General features: G+C 42.7%; 1 protein-coding gene across 6 annotated transcripts in view; it reads right to left on the reverse strand.

Annotated features, from left to right (window-relative positions):
* The window catches only part of stxbp6 (syntaxin binding protein 6 (amisyn)), a 250,154-nt gene that overhangs the window by 29,810 nt on the left and 200,939 nt on the right, over positions 1 to 19,405 (reverse strand). For all 6 annotated transcript variants that reach the window (XM_052021985.1, XM_052022002.1, XM_052021961.1 and 3 more), the window contains one exon: positions 716 to 873. In XM_052021985.1, coding sequence (XP_051877945.1) covers positions 716 to 873 — 158 coding nt within the window. The remainder of the gene's footprint in view (positions 1 to 715; positions 874 to 19,405) is intronic.

Genomic DNA, 19,405 nt, shown 5'->3' on the forward strand with positions numbered 1-19,405 from the left:
TATTTTAAACATTAAATTAATAAAGAGAATCAACCACACACATAACATCACTTGTTTAAAAGAAAATAAATGATTAATCCAGTTTTCAGCGAGGACAAGAATGTACAAGTGAAATATTGTGCAAATATAAGTTTGAACTCTATGAGAATATGAAACTTTTATTTCCATCATTTTTGATGAAGCAAGATGGAAACTGACTGGAATGGTGATAATCTTGAGTTATACACTGTTAATATCAATGAGGACAATTCTGGATTTTTGTGGCAAATTCTTGAACATATACCCAATAAGGCAGGGATATCAGTGCTTGGAAATGTGCTTACTCTGTTAATGCCTCGTGCATAGTTATAGCAACACTAAGGTGTGCATCAGAACTCTACTGAGCAGTTGCATGATCCCTATCCCCATAAATGCACACTGAACTGAGTCAGAGTAACATTTGGCCAATTTGGAGAATTTGGTTAAGAATGCAAAACATCTTTTACAACTAGCAAGTGTCAATCCTTGTAATTAGATGCCAAAATTAATTAAAACAGTCTCTTAACCAATTGAAGTAAAATAGGACGAATGGGAAAAAGGCACAGTGGTAACCAAAATAAATTGAAAAACCAAAAGTCAAAATTAATCATTTCTTTCTTCCTTAATGAAGATAATGTTAATCTGGATATTTAAAGTTCAGAAGTTTCATGGAAAGGATGAATTTGAGATCACTCACCTTGTGTGCAGTTTCTGCAAATTGCTGTGAGCTGTTCATCATCTCTGCCGTTCGTTCTTCAGCTCGGCCTAACCTCTCGCCCCGTTCATTCAAGGCTTGGCTGGCTTTCTGAACCGCACTGGTGACACTGTCTGCAGCTGAATGTAAGATACTGTTCCCTGAGGAGAGAAGAGGATTTTACAATGAAATCAGTTTGATTTTTTTGGTTAACAATCACCCATCTTCCAAGGGAATCCTTACTTTATCATGTAGTGTAACAAAGCCACAAAATGCAGTCTAATGAATGCCATTGTTGTCAGTGAAAGAAAACTGGCTTGCAAAATGTTTAAGTAAAAACAGGCAGAAATACAATGACTCAATATTGTATGAAATCTTAGCAAGGAATTTTGACAATGCAATATCTAAATGGAAAAAAAACTGTCCAAAACACAGGAGTCACGAAGAAGAGTAGATGATTTACTTCCAAATGCAGATATTCAAGCTCTGATGCAAACTTCATAGTGCTACATTAACCCTGGACTATAATGCCTTTATTCTCAATTATTTACAGCCAAGTACCAACCCATACTACCCAAGTTTGACCTTGACATACTCAGATGAACTCTTCCACGATCGGTTGCAAAAGTCTTCCATGGTGCCACAAATACTTTGTGTTGCCTGGAGTAGCGACTGGGTGGGATGTGATGGGGGTAAAGTCACCCAGTATTCCAGCTGATTTTTGTCTGAAGCCAGTCAGTTGTCACTGGCTGATGAGTTTGGCAATCTTATTCTCATCGTTTATCCAGGACAATTAAACCCCACCAGTGAAAAGGGATAATAGGGGTGCATGGGGTGGAAGACAGGGAATGATCCTTCTTCTAATTGGTAATGACTGATGAATGCTGTAACATTTTGCCACATAAATATTTAGTGCAATGCAAATATAAAGATTAGTAGCTGCCACACTTCTTGGCCTACTAGTTAACAATGAACATCAAATTTTAATTCTAGGGATAGGAGTAGCACCAACAATTGAACAGTAGATGGTAGCTGCAGTGACTCATTACAAAGCAAAGTCAATCTTTTTCAACCACCAGAGGATACTGGTAGTTAGATCTGGATACATCTGGATAACAAATACACCTACATTAGAAGATGCGATGGAGTACAGGGAGGAGATAGAGAGCCTAGTAGCAAGATGTCAAGACAACAACCTGTCCCTCAGTATCAGCAAAACAAAACAGCTGGTCATTGACTTCAGGAAGTGGGGTGAAGTACACACCCCTGTCTGTACCAATGGTGTTGAGGTGGGGATGGTTGAGAACTTCAAATTCCTAGGTGTAAATATCACCAACAATTTGTCCTGGTCCAACCATGTGGAGTTTATGGCCAAGAAGGCATACCAGTACTACTACTTCCTAAGAGGGCTACAGAAATTCAGCAGATCCCAGATGACCGTCGCTTACTTTTTCAGATGCACCATAGAAAGCATCCTATCCAGATGCATCACAGCTTGGTACGGCAACTGCTCTGCCCAAGACTGCAAGAAATTGCAGAGGGTTGTGAACACAGCATAGTCTATCACAAAAACCAGCCACCCCTCCACTGAGTCTGTCTACACTTCCCACTGCCTCGGGAAGGCAGCCAACATAATCAAAGACCCCACTCTCCCCAAACATTCTCTCTTCTCCCCCTTCCATTGGGCAGAAGATACAAAAGCTTGAAAACACGTAACACCAGGCTCAAGGACAGCTTCTATCCCACTGTTCATCATTAACGTACAAGACTCTTGTTTGTTAATGATGAACTTTTGACCTCACAATCTACTTCATCATGGCCCTTGCAATTTATTTGTCTACCTGCACTGCACTTTACTGCATTGTTATTGTTTTTCCTTTTGTACTACCTCGATGTACTTATGTATGGAACGATCTGTCTGGATGTCATGTAAAACAAACTTTTCACTGTATCCTGGTACATGCGACAATAATAAAGTATCATGTGTCCAGGACGTCATAAATACAATGTGCAAAATAAACATGTATGTAAACATTTTTCCAATATTTTGGAGTGATTGCTGCGGATCCACTCTTCTTGTTAGGTGACGGACATTTTATTCCACGTAAAAGTTAAGTTTAATGCTGTGTCTTTGCTGAAAAACACTGTTTGAAAAACAGTCTGAATAAACTTTTATCACTGGTCTACACATAGTAAATCAGATAAAAGACTTTTTCAAACTTAACTTAGTATCCTGAACATCTTTTGCAAAGGTTTTCTAATGGATTTCTGGAGTGAAAGATATTCAGGAACAATTTTCATCTAATTTTTTAAATGTATGGGGTTAGTAACGAATATCACAAGATAACCTCAAAGACAGAAGACCATTTGATCTACCTTAAATCATGTTTTATTTATTGTTTTTTTAAATTTAGTGGCTTCACTTGGTATAATAAAGTGCGATGGTGCCAGCACATTTGGGATAAAGTGTACTCTCTGAATATAAGCTTATCAACATGAAGAGATCTAGTAAGAATGGTGATATCCACATGCATGATGAATGTACTGTGTGCAATTTCAACTGCGTCACGTCATTAACTACCATGAAGGCTCGATAATTCCATTGTCAGATTGACTAATTTTAGCTGTTAATTTGGTATCTGAGGTAAGTTTATTTGCAGATGAGACCAAGACATCAAATGTAAAATTTTCAGTTGGCAAAATCATTAATCCATAACTACATTAATATGTACAAGATTGATTCTGTGATTCTTTGAAAAGTAATTCTATACCAATTTTAGATGCTTTAAATGATAAAATCAAAAGCAATGTTTACGTTTAACAAATTGGCCTGAATTAAAAATTTACTGATTTGTTTTAAGTGGATAATGCAGCCCATATATGATGAAGAACTGAAGCCTAAGCTTGTTTGGAAAGATCAATCTCTTTCTTGTTACATTAAGGACTGATGATAACCTTTTTTCTGTCTACCGAACAGCAACAATTATATGGCAACCTGTACTTATGCTAAGTACTGTATGTATAATGACAACATAGCCTGGGAACTGTCCAATTACTTATCTTAAGAATGTGTACTCTTTTGCAACACACTGCTTCACACTTACAAAGCTTTCAAGGTATCAGCTCTACATTCAAGAACCTGGCCAATTTTTTTGTTTGGTTATGCTTCTGAAAAACAACTTTGGCATTTTTCTCTGTAAAAAAAAACAATCTGTAAATACAGGATTCCCTATTCATTCTGCAGTTGCTGCATGTCCGCAATCCCTCCCACTAGCTATCCCCTCCCTCTTTCTGGACCATTTGAAAATGTTGCATTAGCAGTGAACATGATTTAGAGCTTGTTCGTCATCCACAGACCAGATTCTGAACCAAGTTCCATTTTATATAAATTCTTTTCTCTATCTTTTTTCCCCTCCTCTCCTCTCCAGAGAGCTTTTTCCCCCTTTCTAGGATTTTGTCGGTGAGCTCCAGAAGTCTTTTCTGTACATTACCCAGGCTTTGATTATTCATTTGTAAGCCCTCACTGCATGGCAGCTCCATTCTCCTTAAGAGGCTGTGTCACTGAGCAAGCATCAATGCATTACAATTTTCTTCTCCTTATCCCAGGCGTACTGATACCAATTTAAGCGCTGTAACACCTTTCTGGATGAAGTCAGCTGATGACACGTGACAGCAACTTTATCTTGAACCCTTCTTATTTATTCTGGCTAATCGGATTTATTTTATATATTAAAAAAAAACATTTTGTCAAAGCCTGTGGAATGCAAGACTGCGAGGGCAGTCTGCATTCAAATTCCAAAGCAGCACAAGCAAGGAAAAGTCATCCAAGTCCAAGATTCAAATACAAAAGCTTTTTGCTGGCTTATCTTTCTGACAGGCAATGCAGCATCCTTCCAAGTTGCAAGTGCTAAAGCCTCTTTTCCATCTAACTTATGAGATAACATCAAGTTATTCAAAATAAATTGACTGAAAATTTATTCCCAAAAAAATCATGTTTTAAAAGACAAAGTGTTAAGATCAACCATTCAGTTTTTATAGATGGCCAATGAAGTTTTTACTGTGTAAAGACAATTAGATATTAAATACCATTAAGTCATTTCAGGCAATGTCAATGATGCTTTGTTCAATCAGGACAGCTGGCTGATTGTCACGGGAAATCTTAATGTACCAGAGCCTTATTAGCATTATTCCAGGATGCCTATGAAAATACCAGATTCAGTTTCTTTAAAGCATGTGAGATGTAAATATTAAGTTAAAATACAAAAACTCATGAAGATAACAGTTAACATTAAGGTGTCAGCTGTTGCTCGGTTGTTAAACTTTCACCTCTGAGTTAGGCACTGAGTTTGTAAGCCTCTCCAGGGGCTTGATACCCAACCTTCATTGACAGTCCCATGCAGTTCTAAGAAAGGGATGCACTGTTGGAGGACTTTTCCCTGAAAAAGGCATTAAAGTGAAAGTCCCGCTGTCTTCAGAGGTGGATTTCTTTTACAAACTGATTCATTTTTTCCAGATCTGGGGATTGCTGGCAAGGCCAGCATTAATTGCCCATTGCTAATTGCCCTTGATAAGTTAGTGACAAACTGCCTTCTTGAACCACTGCAATCCTTCTGGTACAGATGCACCCTGTGTGCTGTTTGGTGCCAAGTTCCAGGACTTAAACCCAACAAAAGACTAGCAATGTATTTCCAAAAATCAGGATGGTGTGCAGGTTGGAGGGACAGTTGGTGCTGTTCCCACATATCTGCTAGGCTTGTCCATCTTGCTGGTGGAAGTTGAGAATTGGTAGCTGCTGTCAGTAGTTGGGTGGGTGACTGTAGTCCATTTTGTAGATTGCACAATTACAAAAAGAGGTGCTATTGGAAAAGAAGTGTCCTCCCTGGTCTTAGTCAACAGCAACTACACCAGATGCAATTTTCCAATCATCTAATATAAAATCAGTTATTTTCCTACAGTTACGTCAGGTATCCGCATGGAAGAAACTTCCAACACAGCATTACAAAAGTATTCAGCCAACAGAGAATTAATAAGGCAGTCCATGGCAACACACATTTTGTTTCAGGGTCTGCTGCTGTAAAAATTCTCCAAGGTGTCAATCGCCATAGAATCACCCTTGCATTCTCAAAAGATTTCTTTCCTTTGTGTCTTCTACCATCGTTGTCACGATGGGTAGATGTGTGTTGTAACCAGTGTCAGGGTTGAGGGGAAGTGCATGACTAGTAGTTATTTTGAGGAGGACCTATCTGAGGTGGCTTTCGAGCTCTGGACTCGCCTGTGTGGGAGTCGCTAATGTTTTTAAATAAAAATGATTCCGGTTTCACAAGCATTTCGCTGTCCAAAATCATTTAAGTGATATCTTGACATGCACCACAGGGTGCCTGTTGAGTGTGTGCTGGCTCCTCCATGTATTGGTATGTCAGAAGCACAGAAGGTTGAAGAGGGAAATCTTGAACTTCATCGAATTTGCAGCAAGTCATTGATTTCCCTTTGCAATTTATTTTGCTTTACTGAAATTGACTGCAGAGTGCTCAGAAATGTTGTGACATGTGGTCCAGTTTTTTGGTCTTTCCCATTTGAGGTGTGAAATATATTCCCAGCTTGTGGGACAGCTGTACTAAAGCTATTGATGGGCTCTGGTCTGCTGGTTCACATTTCAGTGTTGCCTTCACATTTGTGTTGACAACCACCATCAGATCAATTTCCTCAAACATCTATCATTGTTATACTTGCACTCAGTTGTTATGGAACTTTGTATTGATTCTATTAACCTTAGAAAATCACTTTGTCAAAGGGGCTAAGGCCATGCAACTACTTCAACATTCAAATTTAACACAATTGAATGGCTGCAAGACCTAGGCACTGAAACCTCCAAACATTTGGACAGAACTTATACATGCCAATTTTTTCTTAAAAACGTAAAATTCTAATCATTAAAAGAAAATTGTGGCAGGTTTTGCAGGTTTTTTTTCTGAACCTGCCCCCCTCTCCCTCCCCCACTTTCAGTTGGAAAGATGGATGATCAAGTTTCTAGCTTTCTCGCAAAAAAAAAGTGATTGATCAGAGTTAAAATCGAAGGTCAGGATCTATGTTGTTAATATCCTGGAGAAGAGCTTCGTTTATCTGAACTTCAAGTGCCTAAAATGGTGAGGTATCAGCAGTCAGTGAAATATAAAAGTAATTTATTAAGATCTGAGAGAAACCTTCCACCATCACTGAATGCAAATCAGGGCTTCATCAAGTTCATTCTATGATTAGTGCGATTCATGACCTCTGAATAGCCCAAAGTGCTCCACATCCATTGAAGTGCATTTGAAGCATGGTCCACGTAAGAAACGACGCAGCTAATTTATACATAACAAATTCTCAGAATCAGCAATTGGATAATCTGATTCAGTACCATTTAAGATATCACTTAAATGATTTTGGACAGCGAAATGCTTGTGAAACCGGAGTCATTTTTATTTAAAAACATTAGCGACTCCCACACAGGTGAGTCCAGAGCTCGAAAGCCACCTCAGATAGGTCCTCCTCAAAATAATTACAAGTTATGCACTTCCCCTCAACCCCGACACTGGTTACAACACACATTGTGACAACGATGGTAGAAGACACAAAGGAAAGAAACCTTTTGAGAATGCAAGGGTGATTCTATGGCGATTGACACATTGGAGAATTTTTACAGCAGCAGACCCCGAGACAAAATGTGTGTTGCCATGGACTGCCTTATTAATTCTCTGTTGGCTGAATACTTTTGTAATGCTGTGTTGGAAGTTTCTTCCATGCGGATACCTGACGTAACTGTAGGAAATAACTGATTTTATATTAGATGATCGGAAAATTGCATCTGGTGTAGTTGCTGTGCAAATAGAAGCAGAATCTGAACATTTTTAATTCTGAGGTAAATCGATTCTTGATAGGCAAGGGGTTGAAAGGTTGCTGCAGGTAAACAGGATTAAAGTGGAGTTTATACTCAGATCAGCCATGATGTAATTAAATGACAAAGCAGGCTTGAGGAGCCAAGTGGCCTACTCCTGCTCCTATTTCAAACATTTGCATGTTGTATGATTTAACTTTGCAAATAAACAAAATTGGGTAGATTATTATATGGGCTGGAAAATCAGAGGGGTCAACAGTGTCACCCAAAATCCGAAAATAAGACAAATTCTCCTACGCTCATGACAATCCTTGTAGTGCCGCCTTCAAATCTCTCAAATCGTTATTCAACACCCCAGTGGCCCTAACCATCATGAACAGAAAATGCTGGGGATATCTCAGCAGGTCAGGCAGCAGCTGTGGACAGAGAACCAGTCAATGATCCTCCTGACCTCAGACTTTACTGTGCAGGGCCAGCTAAGGCTGGAATCTTTTCAGTGAATATGAACCAGTCTTAAGGCACCCTGCCTCAATGCTGGCAGTGAGTGTGAGGAAATGATCCTTCTTCTGATGAAGGGCCAATAACCTGAAACAATGAGTCTGTTTCTCTCTCCGCAGATGCTGCCCAACCTGCTAAGCATTTCCATTATTGTAAGTTTTTAGTTCACATTTCCAGCATCTGAAAATATACTTATCAGTGAGTGACATGCAGTGATTGTGACCCTGGTGAGGTGTCACCTCATCTGTTTCTCCACTTCACTAAATCATTCAACAAGGATGACATTGTCCAGGTCCAGCAGCATTCACTTCAGACAGTCCACTACATGTAAAAGACACCATGCGTGCACAGTAAAGACACAGAAACATAGAAAACCTACAGCATAATTCAGGCCCTTCGGCCCACAAAGCTGTGCCAGACACGTCCCTACCTTAGAGATTACTAGGCTTCCCCATAGTCCTCTATTTTACTAAGCTCCATGTACCTATCCAAAAGTCTCTTAAAAGACCCTATCGTACCCGCCTCCACCACCATTGCTGGCAGCCCATTCCACCCACTCACCATTCTCTGAGTAAAAAACTTACCCCTGACATCTCCTCTATACCTACTCCCCAGCACCTTAAACCTGTGTCCTCTTGTGGCAACCATTTCAGCCCTGGGAAAAAGCCTCTGACTATCCACATGATCAATGCCTCTCATCATCTTATACACCTCTGTCAGGTCACCCCTCATCCTCCGTCGCTCCAAGGAGAAAAGGCCGAGTTCACTCAACTTGTTTTCATAAGGAATGCTCCCCAATCCAGGCAACATCCTTGTAAATCTCCTCTGCACCCTTTCTATGGCTTCCACATCCTTCCTGTAAGTGAGACGACCAGAACTGAGCACAGTACTCTAAGTGGGGTCTGACCAGGGTCCTATATAGCTGCAGCACTACCTCTTGGCTCCTAAATTCAATTCCCCGATTGATGAAGGACAATATACCGTATGCCTTCCTAACCACAGAGTCAACCTGTGCAGCTGTTTTGAGCGTCCTATGGACTCGGACCCCAAGATCCCTCTGATCCTCCACACTGCCAAGAGTCTTACCATTAATACTATATTCTGCCATCGTATTTGACCTACCAAAATGAACCACTTGACACTTATCTGGGTTGAACTCCATCTGCCACTTCTTAGCCCAGTTTTGCATCCTATCTATGTCCCGCTGTAACCTCTGACAACCCTCTACACTATCCACAACACCCCCAACCTTGGTTTCATCCGCAAACTTAATAACCCATCCAGGTAGTTTATAAAAATCACAAAGAGTAAGGGTCCCAGAACAGATCCCTGAGGGACACCACTGGTCACCGACCTCCATGCAGAATATGATCCGTCAACAACCACTCTTTGCCTTCTGTGGGCAAGCCAGTTCTGGATCTACAAAGCAATGTCCCCTTGGATCCCATGCCTCCTTACTTTCTCAATGTCTTGCATGGGGTACCTTATCAAATGCCTTGCTGAAATCCATATGCACAACATCTGCTGCTCTTCCTTCATCGATGTATTTAGTCACCTCCTCAAAAAATTCAATCAGGCTCATAAGGCAGGACCTGCCCTCGACAAAGCCATGTTGACTATTCCTAATCATATTATACCTGCCCAAATGTTCATAAATCCTGCTCTCAGGATCTTTTCCATCAACTTACCAACCACTGAAAGTAAGACTCACTGGTCTATAATTTCCTGGGCTATCTCTACTCCCTTTCTTGAATAAGGGAACAACATCCGCAACCCTCCAATCCTCTGGAACCTCTCCCGTCCCCATCGATGATGCAAAGATCATCGCCAGAGGCTCCGCAATCTCCTCCTTCGCCTCCCACAGTAGCCTAGGGTACATCTCATCTGGTCCCGGCGACTTATCCAACCTGATGCTTTCCATACGTTCCAGCACATCCTCTTTCTTAATATCTACATGCTCAAGCTTTTCAGCCTGCTGCAAGTCCTCACTATAATCACCAATATCTTTTTCCATAGTGAATAATAATGTGAAGTATTCATTAAGTACCTCTGCTATTTCTTCCAAATCCATACACATTTTCCCACTGTTCACTTGATAGGTCCTATTCTTTCGCGTTTTATCCTCTGTAGAATACCTTGGGGTTTTCCTTAATCCTGCCCCCCACGGCCTTCTCATATCCCCTTCTGGCTTTCCTAAATTCCTTCTTAAGGCTCCTTCCTGTTAGCCTTGTACTCTTCCAGATATCTACCATTACCTAACTCTCTGAACCTTTGTAAGCTTTTCTTTTTGACTAGATTTATTACAGCCTTTGTACACCACTGTTCCTGTATCCTATCGTAACTTCCCTGCCTCATTCGAACATGCCTATGCAGAACTCCACACAAGTATCCCCTGAACATTTGCCACATTTCTTCTGTACTTTTCCCTGAGAACATCTGTTCCCAATTTAAGCTTTCAATTTGCTGCCTGAGAGCCTCATAATTCCCCTTACTCCGATTAAATGCCTTTCTAATCTGTCCTGCTCCTATCACTCTCCAATTCTAAAGGAGATAGAACTATGATCATTATCTCCAAATGCTCTCCCACTGAGAGATCTGACACCTGACCGGGTTCATTTCCCAATACCAAATCAGGCACATTCTCTCCTCTTGTAGGCTTATCTACATATTGTGTCAAGAAGCCTTCCTGAACACACCTAACAAACTCCACCCCATCTAAACCCCTTGCTGTATGGAGATGCCAATCTATATTTGGGAAATTACAAATCTCCCATCACAACCACTCTATTATCATCACACCTTTCTGGGATCTGTTTCCCTATCTGCTCCTCGATATCACTGTTACTATTGGGCGGCCTATAAAAAACACCCAGTAAAGTTATTGACTCCTTCCTGTCCTAACCTCCACCACAGAGACTCTGTAGATAATCCCTCCATGATGTCCACCTTTTCTGCAGCCGTACACTATCTCTGATCAACAGTGCCACTCCACCACTTCTTTTGCCTCCCTCCCCGTCCTTTCTGAAACATCTAAAACCCGGCACTTGAAGTAACCATTCCTGTCCCTGAGCCATCCAAGTCTCTGTAATGGCCACCACCATCATAGCTCCAAGTAATTGATCCAAGCTCTAAGCTCATTCGCCTTGTTCACAATACTCCTTGCGTTAAAATAGACACATCTCAAACCGGTCTGAGCGCATCCCTTCTCTATCACCTGCCTATCCTCCCTCTTGTACCGTCTACAAGCTTTCTCTATTTGAGAGCCAAACACCTCTTCCCCAGTCTCTTCCATTCGGTTCCCACCCCCCAACAATTCTAGTTTAAACTCTCCCCAGTAGCCTTAGCAAACCTCCCCGCCAGGATATTGGTCCCTCTGGGATTCAAGTGCAACCCGTCCTTTTTGTAAAGGTCATACCTGCCCCAAAAGAGGCCCCAATGATCCAGAAATTTGAATCCCTGCCCCCTACTCCAATCCCTCAGCCACACATTTATCCTCATTCTATTCCTATACTCACTGTCGCGTGGCACAGGCAGTAATCCTGAAATTACTACCTTTGTGGTCCTGCTTCTCAACTTCCTTCCTAACTCCCTGTATTCTTTTTTCAGGACCTCATCCCTTTTCCTACCTACGTCATTGGTACCAATATGTACCATGACCTCTGGCTGTTCTGCCTCCCACTGCAAGATATTTTGGATGCGATCTGAAACATCCCGGACCCTGGCACCTGGGAGGCAAACTACCATCCTAGTTTCCTTCCTGCGTCCACAGAATCACCTGTCTGATCCCCTAACTATAGAGTCCCCTATCACTACTGTCTTCCTCTCCCTACCCTTCTGAGCCACAGGGCCGGACTCTGTGCCAGAGGCACTGCTACTGTTGCTTCCCCCAGGTAGGCTGTCTCCCCCAACGGTACTCAAGCAGGAGAACTTATTGTCAAGGGGTACAGCCACAGGGATACTCTCTAGTACCTGACGCTTCCCTCCGCCCCACCCCACGACTGTGACCCACTTGCCTGTCTCCCGTGGCCCCGGTGTGACCACCTGCCTAAAACTCCTTTCTATCATCTCCTCATTCTCTCTGACCAGATGAAGGTCATCGAGCTGCATCTCCAGTTCCCTAACGCGGTCCCTTAGGAGCTGCAGCTCAACACACCGGCTGCAGATGTGGCCGTCCGGGAGGCTGGGAGACTCCAGGACCTCCCACATCTGACACCGAGCACAGAAAGCCGCACTCATACTACTTCCTTTCCTCAATTAGCACCTACCTCGCCTCACCCCGTTACCGCCTAAGCCCGTTCAGCCAAAGCCCAATCACTCTGCTACCTCTCACTCCACTGCCCACTCCGAACACTACCTGCTGGATATGGCGGTCTTCTTTTTAAACCTTACACGCTCTACCGGCTGACGTCACTCGCCTGCGCAGTCTTGCCCCATTATTCCCGAGTAGTGAAAGAAAACTTAACAATACAATTAAAATAGATATCAAAATAATGTATGCAGAAAACGCTAAGTGTAACACATGACAAATAAATAACATTAAATGGTATGACATCAATTTATTCCATTTACAATAAGAGCTGGATTCAGTAAACCTGTGATCGATTTCTTCTCAACCTTACTGCAGATTACTGAGAATGTGATCAGAATACATTATTTGCACATGCCTTTCAGGGGACTGGCTTGTATACACCCAATAATAGAATCCAGCAGCATAGACTGAGGCAATTCATCCCACTGCATCTCTGCTGGCTCTCCAAAAAAAACCCAGAGTTCCATTCCTCAGCACTCTATAAGAAGGTTTCCTGCTAGTATTTATCCACTTCACTCCTGACTCAACTTCTGCATTTGCTTCTATTCTGCAGGGCATTCCAATGAACTTCATTTTGCAGCAACTTAACATGTAAAGCCTCCACTGTAATTTTGGAATAACAGTCACTATCTTCTGAAGTAAATAAAAATAGGCTTTGGGATACAGTCACTTCGATTACCCAAAGTAATGATAAATAGAGGGGATCATTCTTATAATCTTCTGAGGCTTTACAGGAGCTGAAGTGGTATTTTGATTTGATAGAAACCTAATTAAGATGGAATTCTATGTATGCAGTAAAATACATTCACCATTTGAACTGTTCATTATTTTAATAACCCAGTCGCTTTGCCCAAGATATTGCACTGAAATTCACGACCTCTCTTGCTGAAGTTATGTTAAAAAAACCATCACTTTGAAGCAGAAACTACTTTGAAAGAGCATGCAATAAGGACTGCCTATTCCACAAGATAAGAAATTTAGGAATTTTTTTTTAAGGTTTAGGCTGTGTGGTGGTAGAGACATCAATGCAATACAAATTCACAGGGTTCAAAATTTCATCAGCTACTGTACACAACAGACATCTCAATAAGCATTGGACCACGTCATATCAAGATGTCGCAACATTACAAATTTCAACTATGTTTCTATGAATGAAAGCTTAATTGGGATATCCAGTTTAGCAATCCACCCATCAGCCTCCTATGAAGCCAATGGGATACATCTTGCAGAGATACAGATGTGAGTGGATAACATGTGTTCTAATCTGTGGCTGCAGACACACTTTACAGTGGTGTTTGAGGCCCCGATGTGGACTCGATCAAGTCCGACAAGAAAATCTGAGATCAAAGTCCAAAGGTGTCTACTGGTCCACAGTGATAAGGTATTGGGTCTATATGTTACATACATACCACGGTACCAGTTATCTGGATACTGGGTCAATACCAGTGGCATAATTACTGTTCTTCTCCTCCTCTTGGGATCGAGGGTGATTTACTTCCACGCTGTTTTTGTGGGATCTAGGCAGCTAGTGAAGCCACTACAACCACAGACTGTCTCCACAAATGAATCAGGTGGTTGGCCATGCAACAGGCAGTGTAGTTTGTGAGGTGGTCCACTCCTTCCGCTGCTTACCCATGGGCTTTTGTGTGCTCCTACTGCATGGCCTCAATGTTCTCAATACCATCCTAAATGCTCCTTCTCCACTTTGAGTGACCACGGGCATCTCAGAGAAGGCAAACATTGATGACAGATCTGACCAGAGTCCTCAGTGCCCCAGCACAGCCTTCAGACCTGGCATTAAAACTCATCGTCTACTTGGCAGCAACAAGCCTTCCCCTCCTGGGACCCAGATTCCCTGCAGTAGACATCTCAAAGACACTAGAAAATGCCATCAACCACTCTCCCTTCATGATCCTCAAATTCACTGGAAGGACAAGCAAGCAAACGTCAATGTCCTTTCTCAGGCCAACATCCTCACCATTGACGGCCCCAGTTACAGGTCATAGGTTACAGTGGGCAAGTCATGTTGATTGCATGCCCCTCGTGGACTCCTGAAAACACTCTATTCTGAACTCATTTGGGGGAAGAAATTAACAGGCAGGCAGAAGATTCAAGGGTGTGGTCAAAGCCTCCAAAAAACCTGCAACACCTTCACCAACCCCGAAAAGCTCTGGCCCAACACCTCACTAGTGACCCTCCTGCTGCCTCACTCTGTCTACCACCACCTGCTCCATTGTAGAAGAGTCTGGGTTAGTAACTGCAGTGCACTTTGTAGATGGTACACACTGAAGCCACTGTGGGCCAGAGGTACAGGAAGTGAATGCTTACAGTGGTTGATGAGGGGCCAGTCAGGCAGGTTGCTTTGTCTTGGATCATGTCAAGCTCCTTGGAGTTGTTGGCTCTGCACTCATCCAGGCGAGTGGAAAATATTTCATCACACTCCTCACTTGGGCCTTGTAGATGGTGGGAAAGCCTTTACACTGTTAGGAGGACATGTCAATTGCCACAGGATAACCAGCCTCTGATTTACTCTTGTAGTCATGATATTTAAGAGCGGTTGGGTGGTTTCTGAGGCAGCTGGACCAGTTGAGTTTCTGGAGTATGGTGATGTTTACAATGGGGCATCAGTAGTTGGTCAGACTCTCTCCTACCAGGGTCATTATCTGGCACTTCTGTGCCATGAATGTTACTTGCCACTTATCATCCCATGCCTGAGTGATGTCTTGGTCTTGCTACATGCAGTCGCGGACTGCTTCATTTGCTGAAGAGTTGCAAAGATAATTGAACATTGTGCTGTCCAAAGTGAACATCCCCACTTCAGACCCTGTGATGAAACAGCCAAAGACAGCTGGGTTTAAGAGAGTGGCCTGATGTATTGGGCTGGAACGATTGACCTCCAACAGTCAAACCATTTCCCTTTGTGTAAGTTACGACTCCAACCACTAGAGTTTTTCCTCTTTGGAGCCAACTGATTTCAGTTCTACCAGTGTGTCTTAATCCCACACTCTGTCAAATGTTGCATTGATATCACTGTCACTCTCACCTCACCCCCAGTTCAGCTCTTTGCTCCATGTTTGGACCAAGGTCACTGATGAGGTCTGGAGTGCAGTGGTCCTGGCACAACTAGAACTAGGCATCAGCAAGCAAATTATTGAGTGAACAAATGCCAAACTGTAGCACAGGAACAACAGTTTATGTAACTTTGCTGATGATCAAAAGCGAGTTGATGAGACAGTAATCTGCCAGATTGGATTTGTCCTCCTTCTTGTGAATGGTACACATTTGGCCAATCTTCCACATTGTTGAATAGATGCCAGTGAACAGCTTGGCTTGAGGCACAGCTAGTTCCGGAGTGCAGGTCTTCAGTGCTACTGCAGAGAAGCTTTCTGGTCTGACAACCTTTACAATATCCCTTGTTCACATCTGTTTCCTGATATCATACGAAGAGAATGGTTTTGTCTGGGGACTTGCTTCTCGGGATCTCAGGGTGGATCATCTGTTTTGCACTTTTGGCTGAACACTATTGCAACTACTTCAGGCTTTTCTTCAGCATTAACACATTGGGCCCCAACATTATTGGGACGGGGTTTTTCTTGAAGTCTCCTCCTTTTAGCTGGTTAATTGCTCACAACTAGATGTGGTAGGGCTGCAGAGCCTTGATCTGAGTTGTGTGACTGTTTAGCTCTGCCTTTTGTACGTTGTTCAGCACACATCGATCCTTTGCTGCAGATCCACTGGGCTGGCACCTCGTCACTTTTAAGTATGCCTGGTGGTGCTCCCAGCATGCCCTCCTGCACACCTCATTGAATCAGGGTTGAACCCCTAGTTTTACAGATATGGTTGAGTGAGGGATATGCTGGGCCTTGAGGTTACAGATTTGGTACAGTATATTTCTACTGCTGCTGGTGGTCCACGGGGCTTTATGGATGACCAGATTTGACCTGCCAGATCAGTTCTACTCCACTCAGCAGGTTTGTAGTGCCACAAACATGCTGGAGGGTTTCTTCGGTGTGAGGTTGCTTGTTACCTTGTTCAGGAGTCAAAGGATGCATTAAATGACAACTGAAAGCTTTGGTAAATGCCTCCATATTCGACAGTAATATTAGGCCATTAACAAGTCTCCAAAGCAGCTCTTGTCTTCCTCGATGCTGATGGTGAGTGCAAGGAAGTTTGGAACACTGTGTTCGCTTTTGGTCACCTTGCTATAGAAAACATGCCATTAAGCTGGAAAGAGTGCAGAGGAGATTTAGGAGGACATTGCTGGGATATGAGGGACTGAGTTATGGAGAGAGATTGAGCAGGTCGGGACCACTGGAGGGTGGGTGAATGAAGGGTGATCTTAGAGCTGAATAAAATTATGCTGGGCATAAATAGGGTGAATGTGCACAGTCTTTTTCCCAGGATTGGGGAAATCAAACCTATGCCCTCTAGTTCTTAAGGTGAGGGGAGAGATTTAATAGGAACCTGAGGGGCAAGTTTTTCACCCCGAGGGTGGTCTGTTTACTGAATGAGCTGCCAGAAGAAGTGGTTGAGGAAGGTACATTAACAACATTTAAAAGGTACTTTAACCGATACATGGATAGGAAAGGTTTAGAGGGATACGAACCAAACATGGGCAAATGGGACTAGCTTAGATGGGAATATTGGTCAGCATGGACCAGTTGGGCTGAAGGGCCTGTTTTGGGGCTCTATCACCAGGTGATCAGAGCAGGCTCTTCCCTCTGCATCTTAATAATGGTGGTTGGATCACTTTTGCAGCTGTCAGACAGAAACTGAGTTGGGGTGGGTTGGTGGGGGGGGGGGGGGGGGGGGGGGGGAAATTGCATTTAAGTTTTGTGATTGTTGGCTGATTTTCCCGGCTTTAACATAGGCATCATTTTGGATGCTGCCAGCCTTTGAGGATTATACTAGTCTGGGAAACAAAGTTGGTGAGCCACAGCCATTTGTTTGGGCCCCAGTTCTCAAGGAACATGGGTAGATGCCATTGATCGAGCAACCAGGCCTAGGTACCTGTCAGCACTGTGTCCAGCTTTCCAAACCATGCAAGTTGCTGTAAAGGTCGAGGAGAAAATGTGGAGGTCTCAAGTTTCCCTCTAAGTGGTAGATATTGCTTTGGAGTTAGGAGGTGGGCTGCCATGACAACTGCATGACCCTTCAGCACCTTTTGGAAACTGCACAAGACCACCATGTCACCAGATCAAACACCAGGATTTCCTGGAAAACCTGGCTGACAGTGCTTTCTCTCTGTGAAATGAACCACCCGAGGAATGAGTCAGTGCTTCTCTCCCTGTGCTGTACAACCTCCTCAGGGTAGGGGAAGGGAGGCACCACAGATTATGAGAGGTCTGTCAGGTTTACATTATATTGAGGTAATTTAATTATAACTTCACACAAACTGCACAAATAAATATTCTTCGCATGCTAGCTACCCTGGCTACGAGGATAAACCCATCTCCTGAAAAACAGCAGTCTGTGAGGTTGTCAGATAGAATTGTATCAAGTGCAGAAAACTTGGGGCTTTCAGGCCAAATGATTGGGAAGCACTGGTCTAAGGAATCCACAAGTGATGCTGCTCTACCTTGGTCCCCTGGGATCAGCATGCCATGCATCATTTACTACAGCCCCATAGGATAATTCTGGCAACAGTTCCTCACTTTTAGCAACAGAACAAAATGGGCACAGTTGCTTGGGAGACAGCATGCTTGGTTATTCCTGTGAAAGTGAGCAATGAGTGATCGAGTTGCTTTGTCCGTTGAGGTGAGGATTTGTATTTCAATACCTACAAGTATAATTATGGGCTGGTGTGGGGAGCTTTTGAGGATTTTTCCAGGAGCGGCTGAGCTGCCATTGTCTGCTGTTGTCAGTCATGAGTCAGTATAGGTAGTCGCTAGTTCTGTGGCAGCACAGATGAGATCGATAGAGGCTAGGGTTCAATCTAATTGCTCATCTGCTCAGTCCATAAGAACACATCACCACTCTGATAATTCGAACACTTTACACTGTTCCTGCTTGTCTTTTTTAATCTCCTGCATGTATCACGGAGGTGTCTTTGAACTGAACATAAAGTACAGTGCACACAGTGCCAACCTGTTAAATGTTACTTAACTTAAGGCCATTTTAACAAAGAGAAAAAGCAATATAATCTCTGGAAAGTATCATTCCAAACTAATGACTTTACAAACATCATCAAGAGGAATTGCTTTTAACCTAACCCACAAAATAGCCACTTCCTTCATGAAAATTCTCAGCAGCTTGGTCTTATAACTCATTGTTGACATGGACAAATGGAAAAACTCTTTTACTTCTTTAACTCTGTCAATCTCAAAGAATGACAGTCACGGTGCACTCTGGGTCAGAAACAAAATAAAACTCCTGATTAATTTTCTTCAGCACTGTGCCTCAGTCACTACTTTTGAAAGTCGTCCTTCGGCATCAGCAGAAATTCCATCACTCATGTCATGCGTCGTGCCCTGAAAACAAGCCTTCCAAATCGGTGCCACATCACAATCAACCTTCCAGAAATTCCAATGAACAGACACACCAGACCACAAATACTGCCAATCAACAACCATTCTGGATCTAGGCTGAAGCTATCATGCTGAGACACTGAGCACCATTATCCAAACAAAGATATATTTTAAGGTCAAAAGTACATGCATCTATTATGTTAGTCTGATATTTTAATACATGTTTTTGAAATTTAATGCTTAACATTTTGACCATCAGTGGTAGAGAATTAATCTATTTTCTGATCAGCGTTGCCAACTGGGCTTGTCTTATTTATGTTGCATGTAGAAAAAAAGTGCTGTTGGACAGGTTCCTTTTATGGGGGGTGGGGGGGGGTGCGTTATTTGTGCTGAAAACATGAAGCTTAAGCATGCTCTTTGTGGAGGAACTGCAAGCATGTCATGCGATTAGTGGAGCTGTTGTCTGTGATTAGTCAGTCACTGAACATGGAAACAGGCTCCTCAGCTCAGAGTTCACTCTGACCATCAAGTGGTCATTTTTATAT

The sequence above is a fragment of the Pristis pectinata genome, chromosome 1 (genome assembly GCF_009764475.1).
Source record: "Pristis pectinata isolate sPriPec2 chromosome 1, sPriPec2.1.pri, whole genome shotgun sequence".
In the NCBI taxonomy this organism is placed as follows: Eukaryota; Metazoa; Chordata; class Chondrichthyes; order Rhinopristiformes; family Pristidae; genus Pristis; species Pristis pectinata.